The sequence below is a fragment of the Amphiura filiformis genome, chromosome 13, assembly GCF_039555335.1.
Source record: "Amphiura filiformis chromosome 13, Afil_fr2py, whole genome shotgun sequence".
In the NCBI taxonomy this organism is placed as follows: domain Eukaryota; kingdom Metazoa; phylum Echinodermata; class Ophiuroidea; order Amphilepidida; family Amphiuridae; genus Amphiura; species Amphiura filiformis.
In genome coordinates, this window is record NC_092640.1 from 33682594 (window position 1) to 33691825 (window position 9232).

The 9232-nt window shown below is 37.6% G+C and overlaps 1 protein-coding gene across 1 annotated transcript; it reads right to left on the reverse strand.

Moving 5' to 3' along the window:
• Positions 1-956: 956 nt before the first annotated feature.
• LOC140167597 (uncharacterized) lies at positions 957-9228 on the reverse strand. The gene is made up of 6 exons (XM_072190896.1): positions 9159-9228; positions 7689-7796; positions 5258-5744; positions 3833-3900; positions 3351-3550; positions 957-1093 (listed from the first exon to the last, which is right to left on the reverse strand). Exons 1-6 carry the CDS (start codon positions 9226-9228, stop codon positions 1061-1063), a joined length of 966 nt encoding a protein of 321 aa, XP_072046997.1. The 3' UTR covers positions 957-1060.
• Positions 9229-9232: the final 4 nt, after the last annotated feature.

Below are 9232 nucleotides of genomic sequence, written 5' to 3' on the forward strand. Positions count from 1 at the left end.
AATACGGATAAGTCTGTTCCACGGTGGCAGAAGTACGTACAACGTTGTTGTGCGAACGTGCGTAAATTTTAGGCTAATATACCTGAGCGTTACCAGGGCGTTACTATGTGTACTGAAAAAGCATAGCAACTGTCACTCAAACTGCCGATGTGTCAATTAAACTGCCGTAAAGTGACTTCACTTTTTATACAGGGTTTGAATACGAGTGTCACGGCCCTGTTATAATCAAAGCATATTTGAAGCCGATACAACACCTTTGGCCGGAGCAATATGACGTTTTACCTATTGAATAATGAAAGGCGACCTCGTCCATACTTGGTGTCCGATTTAACATTGTCTGTATTTTAGGGTTTTGTTTCCTTCAATTTGGTATATTTTCGGGGTAAGCTTTTGGAACCCCTGCTGCACATCTCCACCCAAATCCTAAATGCACCCTAAGTAATTATTCCCAAGTATAGCATATATAGCGATATGATTATAATATATATATTCTGTGCTGCAATTCTTTATAAGTGTTTTACTAGAAGAGATACTTAAACTATACTATAATTATTGTTTTCCATAGTTTGAACAGGTTGTAACCACTGTTTTAACAGTTTGTAACCACTGTTTTAACAGTTTGTAACCACTGTTTTAACAGTTTGTAACCACTGTTTTAACAGTTTGTAACCACTGTTTTAACAGTTTGTAACCACTGTTTTAAAAGTTTGTAACCACTGTTTCAACAGTTTGTAGCCACTGTTTCAACAGTTTGTAACCACTGTTTCAACAGTTTGTAACCACTATTTCAACGGTTTGGAACCACTGTTTTAACAGTTTGTAACCACTGTTTTAACAGTTTGTAATCACTGTTTTAACAGTTTGTAATCACTGTTTTAACAGTTTGTAACCACTGTTTCAACAGTTTGCAACCACTGTTTCAACAGTTTGTAACCACTGCTTTAACAGTGTGTAGCCACTGTTTTAACAGATTGTAACTACTGTTTTAATTACTGCATCGGCCGTCTCAAATGAAGTGATTCCTGTCCATATATTGTAGAAACAGCAGAAATGAGTCGATTTAGCGTCTATAATATCGCGGAGGTCTGTCAATCTATAGAGTAGGATAAAAGTAACAGATCATTGCATAAATCCACTGTTTTTGGTTCAGAAAACTGAGAAAATACTTGAAGAGTTTGTTTCCAAAGGCATTCCAATAGCTGGTATATTTTTACATGTTTAAAGTTTAAAATGACATTTAACGATTGGAATGGATATGTTTGTAACTCAAGCTTATTCTCTAACTCTTTTCAATATCATTTTGTCTCCTAAAAGTCTCCAATGCCAGGTTTAAAAATGAATAATAGTTGCTGACTTGCCGTAAACCGTCCATATACAGGGGGAGCCTGAAAGAACTACACTCTCGAAAAAATGATAACTAACATGAACCACAAAAGGAACTTCGTGTGGTTCAAAATGAATCAGCTTTCACATATTTTTGATTTTTTTAAATATTGACCTTTGCATTTTGGAAACCCAAAAAGGCATTAGTCTATTCATTATTCAGCATCCAGTTGCAAAATTTACCCATGTTTCCTCTTTTGTAATCAAAATACGCGCCAATCTACAAATCCCTCTTACGTTTCATAACAATGGGGGTAATTTACCCTAGAATGAGTTCTAATGGTTATTTTCCGGTTAATAAACTTAGTGATATGGTCAGTATTTTCAAATCGTTGGATACATAAAAACACTCTTAATGTCGACATTTTGGTCTGGATTGAACGTTGTCATTTCTGGTTAAATCAATGTAGTTCGCGAATAATAAGGTCAATTTCAAAATTAAAAGAGGATTTCAAGCACACTATATATTAACATGATTAATGTGCGGAACAAAGACAATTTTCAAGAGTATCATTTTTTCAGACTCATCCTGTCGAATCTGCGAGGCGCCGAGCGCGGGCAGCGACAATAGCAAACTAGCAATCTTCCTCATAATAGCTGTCTATACCGTGTATTCAAAATATGTCACGATATGGTTAAGGGGATTTTAAGTCACTTATTGATGTCAAATAAAACATAGAAGTGGTTTTACTTTATTATCATCAACTTATGCGGCCCATACACGTTCAATCTTATTGATCAATATCAAAGACCTGAGATACAAGAGTGGATACAAAATCTACCATTGAACACGCACAATGGTAGATTTTGTATCCACTTCTGCGTCTAGGGTCCCCAATATTGATCAATATTTTGATCGAGCATGGGCCGCATTAGACATTAAACAAAGTTTATTACTGAGTAGGCCTAGCTGAATCTATATTGCCCTTGGATGAGTTTTGTTTTTACCGATTTTTGCAGAGCGCAGAGGGCGACTTTGTCGGGTTTTTTTATAAGTGTAAAGTCACTTTTCCAATAGAGGCCTTGCATGCTTTTATCGATTGGCTCCAAACAAAGGATTTGAACGAGTGTCCTTCACCGTAATCATGGCGCAGTGCAGTCCATTCAATCAAACGATGAGACGAACTTTCGCAGTAGATTGCAATCATGCTTTTGTTGAATGCATTTGAGAAGTTCGCCATATTTACGGTATGATACGTCTTAGGCTGAGTTCACATAGAAGTATACGGTATATGGTATTCGCTATACGAAATACGCTCATTCGATCAGGCTGAGTTCATATAGGGTATACTATGTGAACTCAGCCTGATCGAATGAGCGCATTTCGTATAGCGATTAGCGAGTCTAAACATGATAGGTCTTTTTACCAATTTTTCTTCGTCTAATCAAATGCTTGTAAGTTTACTTCTTGAGGTCACATTTCATTCAATGAGGTGTCATAATGTGCAGAATTAGATAGTGCATCTATTAAAAAAAAAGAATTTACCCACATATGGTTAGTTTTAAAATTAGGACGGTATACGCTGCACTAAAATCGAACACGCACGATTCCCACTTATTCCCACTATACTACTATACGCAGGTATACGGCCTTTTCGAATAGTGCCCTCTTATGTGACCCGGTACTATGAAATTACCTTGCTCGATTTAAGCTATACGCGTATACCTGCAAAACGTGCACCGTATACCCGAATAGTATACTTCTATGTGATCGTAGCCTTATGTGACCCGGTACTATGAAATTGTCTTGCTCGATTTAAGCTATACGCGTGCACCTGCAAAACGTGCACCGTATACCCGAATAGTATACTTCTATGTGAACGCAGCCTTATGCACAACCTCTGTAGCCCTCTCTGTAGTCGCTACCCGGATTCGCGCGGAGAGTCTCGTAAGGGACTTCACATAATTTCGTATGGACGGTTTATAACAATCAGTATGCGACAATGCGATGGCATATAACTACTTACGCTAGCCCTAGAACTCTGACCATAGTATCCGTTTGTACTTCTACTCCTGTCTAAATACGGATTCGGTGGAAGGCTTGGCGATTGCGACGCTCGAAACCACAATACACAAAGAGCCACCAGGACTCCTCCTACCACAAGGAAAGCAACGATGACGCCGACAACAATCAAAATTATTGGACCTGAAGAGATTGGCGGTGCACCTGTCAAATTTACAAACATGATAAACATATACTTTTAAATCAAAAATTACGATATGATTCATCTCAAAAGTTGCTTGTTTTCCGTTTGTCAAAATTATGTTGATCGTGTTATTGAATAAATGGGACTAATTTCAATAGAAAATAAATATAACTTAAAATAAAAGATTTAAACTCCTTTCTGCTTGCGCAGTTCAATATGGGACTTCGTCTGCATTATTATAATACGGATATTATTCCTCTTGTGTTTGATATCTACTCTTGGTATATCTGATAATATCTCACCTGTAGGCAAAATGGTGGAAGGCACTTGGCATCCTCCTGTCCCGTCATTAATAAGTCCATCCGGACACCTGAGAATAAAAAAAAAGCAACATCTTTATTACACCAGAAGTGCTTCGAAACGAGAACTACCTGCAGATTGGCCAAAAAGAAGTTTTCATCATCAATTGCACCAATCAGCAACTCTATTCTGATTGGTGATTAAAGTGAAGATATCACGAATTGACGAATCTGAGTCAATGTTAGATCAGTATAGTCAACATCTACAGGCCTGCGACCTGGCGAGTAAATTTACTGACTTCAGGGGCGGATCTAGAATTTGACCAAAAAAAAGAAGAAATTGTCTATTTCCTGGGGTTGTGAGGCAAAAAGTGCCTGATTTTCCTACGACTAGGACACTCCCCCGCTCCCTTTGGATCCACCACTAATAGACCATTCCTATATGGCCCATTCCATGTCAACTCAGGGATGTGCACCGAGAGCACCTCTTCAATTTTTTCTTTTTCCATGAGTTGTGGTTAAATCATTATACATGCAAAATCAAAAATGTGTACAACTCTATGGAGAAGGCAAACCTAACTTCGATGTGTTGAAGCCATCGAGACCTAAAGCTAATATCTCTCAGAAATGTTTTGTCCAAGAATATATCTTCAACATATCTGAAGTTGATGGTGGGGGCAAATTGTCTGACATTGGTTTTCAGGGGGTCAAATGTAAAAAAGTGGTTTTCCATGGGTAATATCTCAGCTAAATGTATTCTAATATGCCCTCAATATTGGATAAGAGTAATGTCCTACCAAAGGGCTCTGACTGGCAAAAAAATGGACAGTAAAATTATTTTTACTTTTGGAGTTCTGACCCCCCAAAGTTGGTCCTGGTTGGACGAAGTTGCATTTGAGGGCCCTATATCTTTAAAGTAAAGGAGTTACAAGTTTTCTGATAGCAGATTTGAATTCTACACCAAAAAGACAATTACCCCAGGATACATACTTTTCAAAGTTTTAAAGGGTTCCTTTATACATTTATGGACCTCCAAACATCGTCTTTTGCGTTGCGGCACATTTTTTGCGCTGACCCCCCTACATTTCAAATTGATGCCACGGGAAAACGAAATGGAGTATGATGCTAAAATTTTCAGGATTTTACTTTCTCATCAATATCTACCACCTCACAGAAAAAGAAAAAAAATTGAAGAGGTGCTGCGGTGCACATCCCTGGAGTTGACATGGAATGGGCCATATATAAAATAACGAAAGCGAAGCCAAGAGGGTATCGCGTGATTATTTCGTTGTTTTCTGTACGTGACATCGATGTTCACTCCATCAACGGCAGGAAGGTGCCAATTATAGGTATGGTCTATTGGTTATGATTTTAATGGATTAAAATCGAACAAACAGACATTTTTCTAATTTGCTATAAATCATTTACCTTTCACAAGCATCACCGACCCCATTGCCATCAGTATCCAACTGATTCAGATTGGCAATATCAGGGCAGTTATCACAAGCATCACCGAGCCCATCGCGATCAATATCCCTCTGATGCGTATTGACAATAGTAGGGCAGTTATCGCAAACATCACCGACCCTATCATCATCAGAATCCTCTTGTCCGCTGTTGGATATTCCATTACAGTTATCGCAATGATTACCGACCCCATCGCGATCAGAATCCGTCTGATACGTATTGATATCATCAGGGCAGTTATCGCTGTCATTATCGATTCCGTCCCCGTCTCTATCTACAGGAATGGACTCATCGCATACGTCTCCGATACCATTTCCATTGGAATCAATTTGATAGGTATTACGCTTGTTGGGACAATTGTCGCACGCGTCATCAATGCCATCTTCGTCACTGTCAGTCTGTGGCGCATCAGCGATAAATGGACAATTGTCACGGTTGTCTGTGATACCTGTATAACGTAATTAGGTAAAAAATGTGGTTATTTTACATTATACTCTTAAAGGAGGATTTCGTGGTCCAAGCATCCTCTTTTCATGACATTTTTTCAGAAGATATTCACGAATACAGCTTATTCCCAAAATTTCAGTTGATTCCGATTTTGCGTTTGCGAGTTATGCATGATTATGTGTAATGCACTGCTCCACAGGCCAGTGTGTGTAATTTCGAACGAAATTCAAATTTGACGATATGTTTGCTATTAATCTGCAAATATTTTTGGTACATAAAAGTTATGTAGCCAGAGGTTTGAGAAACGTGTGGGGGGGGGATGAAGCTGTGGATCACGAAATGCCCTTTTAAATAATTTAACATGATGAAAACCATAGCAGGCAAGAAGTGTGTTTTTAGATATTGTGTTTTTGCTGTTGTTGCTGTTTTTGTTGTTTTGTTGTTTTCTTTTTGTTTTGTGGGATTTTTTTGTGTACTTTTTTGGCAATTGCTACCAACAAACAATGTAATTATGTCAACTTGATGATTGAATTTCGAAAGACATAACATTCAGTCAATAATAACCAACAATTATTTCGTACCACGGGGGCGCAATACAATTTAGAAATACATTTCGCCCTTTTGAATATTTGCGGCATATTGACAATGTAATATACAGGTAACACTACTTCTAAAAACTTCCGAATAGACAATTTTTGCCAGACTTATTGATAATAATCGTATGGTATTGCATATCGTATGGATTCTCCATCTCTCTGCCCCTCCTCTCCCTCTCCCCCTTTCTCTCCCTCTCTTTCTCTCCCTCCTTTTCCTCTTTTTTTCTTGCACTAGGGGGCGGGGCCCAAATAGGCAATTTTTGCCAGGGGAAATTGCCCCCCTGCACCCCCGGCAGCTACGCCACTGCAGAGGATGGACCATCCACGTTGTTATGCTATCTAGCGAGTCCTTCTAGATGGACTAGGAAAATTGGGGTTCTTTTTAGGCGTCTTTGTAAGCCAGAAAGTCATTAAACATGTGGTTAATTTGAATAATAAATCAAGAACTTCTCATTAGAACTTAATAGGTGTAGAACAACAGCATGTTGTGCATTATCAGGATATACATTGTTAAGGGTGGGCTAGGTATTGTTGATCGAAGCAGCCAAAAATTTTCATTTTCTAGATCAATATATTTTTTTAAGTGTTGTTGTTTCAGCCCTCTTTACAACATAACTCAAGAACCACAGGACCTACCTAGATGCTGTGAACTACCGAATCGCAACAGTTTAAAATAGTTCCTTAAGGGCTCTAATATTAACATTTCGACAGTATTTTTTTGTGGGACATGAGAGTACATCAGACATATCGAATTGAATTCTGAATACGAGGAATGTCCTTCTGATATCATTTTTTTTTTTATAAATTCGCGATATAATGCACATTTTATGACAAATCATTAAAAATTTGATATTAATTTTTTTTTGATATATAAAAAAGATTAAAGAACTATAGTAGTTTTAAGTAGCAAAATATTTTCATCCTTCGAGTCTCGTATACCAGAGGATGATTTAAGCACTTCCCAGCAAGTCTTGCGGTTAGCACAGCTGTGCGAGTGAACATGACACCACTGCCCGCCCACTGCATACACACGTGCATGGTTAAATTTGAATTTGGACAGATATATTTACAGTAAAAACACCTTCACAAAGTTGGTCGATTTCACATTTTATGTTATCTACAGAAGGTGTGAATTATCCTTCATGCATACATCACTTTAGATCTGAAATCGACCAAATAATGACGACACACGGGCAATTCTAAAACAACATCTTTTGCACAGAGTTCAATGGGATTTGAAAAGTAAAGTGGCAGTTGAAACTCTAGTGATAACACTTTTACAGTGCATGATGGGGCTTCCTTAAATCATCCTCTGCTCGTATACAATAGAGTTAAAAGGGTATGTGTACCGTCATTGTCATCATCCGCATCACACGCATCACCTTCGCTGTCGCGATCGTTGTTCTCCTGGTTGGGATTTTTGTGAACCGGACAGTTATCAACGCCGTCAAGAATACCTTCAAAAGAAAAGCAATCTCATTTTAATATATTTAAAGCAAGGGCATCACTTCTTCGTTCAATATACGCCAATACGCCGTAGAAGTGGCGTCACAATCGACTAACTACCATAGCAATGGACGAATACAATTTGTGAATGTACCGCGCTGCACTACAGGCAGGTTCTGCAATCATAGATTGAATACAATACCGCTCTTTTTAATGATACTAATCTGACAGGTGCGAGCGATCTATGGTTCAATGCATCGGTACCGCGTGAACGTTGTAGTGCGGGCGATATAGTCAGAATTGTATTCGTCCATTGCTATGGTAGTTAATCCGATTAACTACGTCACTTCTACGGCGTATAGATAAACCACTCAATAGGGAGGTATATTATCACGTGATAGGCTTAATATATCCTAGCTCCTGGATATTCTGTCAGTCCCGGCTGTAAGGAATCCGATTAACGTTTGCACAGTATTTTGTGGGGCCAAATCGCAACAGTTTAAAATAGTTCCTAACCTTAAGGACTCTGGTATGAACGTTTCGACAGTATTTTTGGGGATATGAGAGCACATGTGACATATCTAATTTCATTCTGAATACGAGGAATGTCCTTCTGATACCAAATAATTTTGGTTTTATTGAAATTCGCGATATAATACAAATTTTATGACAAATCAGTAATATTTGATATAAATTTTTGATATTCAACAGTCCTCGAAGTAAACTTTTAAAATCTAATGATATGTACTGTATGTAACTCGGATGAAAACCCGACTATCAATTGAAAATTTTGACTTGTCATATTGAAGATATACATTTCTCCAAAAGTAATAAATATTTTTGTTTTTTGGGGGACAAAAATCCATACGAAAGGTCAAGAGTTTCAATATTTTTGGCATAAAATTTGTATTATATCATGTATATTGCGAATTATTTGATATTCAAAATGCAATTCAATATGTCTGATGTGCTCACATGTCACACAAAAAATGCTGTCCAAACGTTACTACCAGAGCCCTTAAGAGAGTTTACTGCAACTTATAAAAACATGGTCAAATTTATAATAGCTGGAAAAGTATAAATATTATTATATGAATGGCGTTGAAGATAATACAAGAATATTGCACCGGCTATGAAAACGGGGTACAAGTCCCAGACGATTACAAGTTATTTAATTGTATCACTTAACTTTAACTAATGCAATATTATCACTATTTATATTTTATCTTTATATGCGGTAAAAATTTAAGGTTATCTACAGCCACAGTGCCTAACTAATTGGTAGGCCAACTGTAAGCTTACCTTAGTAAGAGTGAGATATTTTAAAATTGTTTTCTGCGTTTTCTTTTCCTCAAAATAAACTCAGACTTTACGGCTTTCTTTATAGCATATGCACGACATAATAAGTACATTTGGCGCTAATACTCGGCTTACCATCTCCATCGTA

Excerpts from the sequence above, each read along its gene's own strand:
- LOC140167597 (XM_072190896.1), bottom strand. The coding sequence starts at position 9,228 with ATGGAGATGGTAAGCCGAGTATTAGCGCCAAATGTACTTATTATGTCG. Across the intron at positions 7,797-9,158 it reads CATATGCTATAAAGAAAGCC|GTATTCTTGACGGCGTTGAT; the intron begins GTAAAGTCTGAG and ends TTTCTTTTGAAG. Across the intron at positions 1,094-3,350 it reads GTCAGAGTTCTAGGGCTAGC|ATTGACAGACCTCCGCGATA; the intron begins GTAAGTAGTTAT and ends CCTACTCTATAG.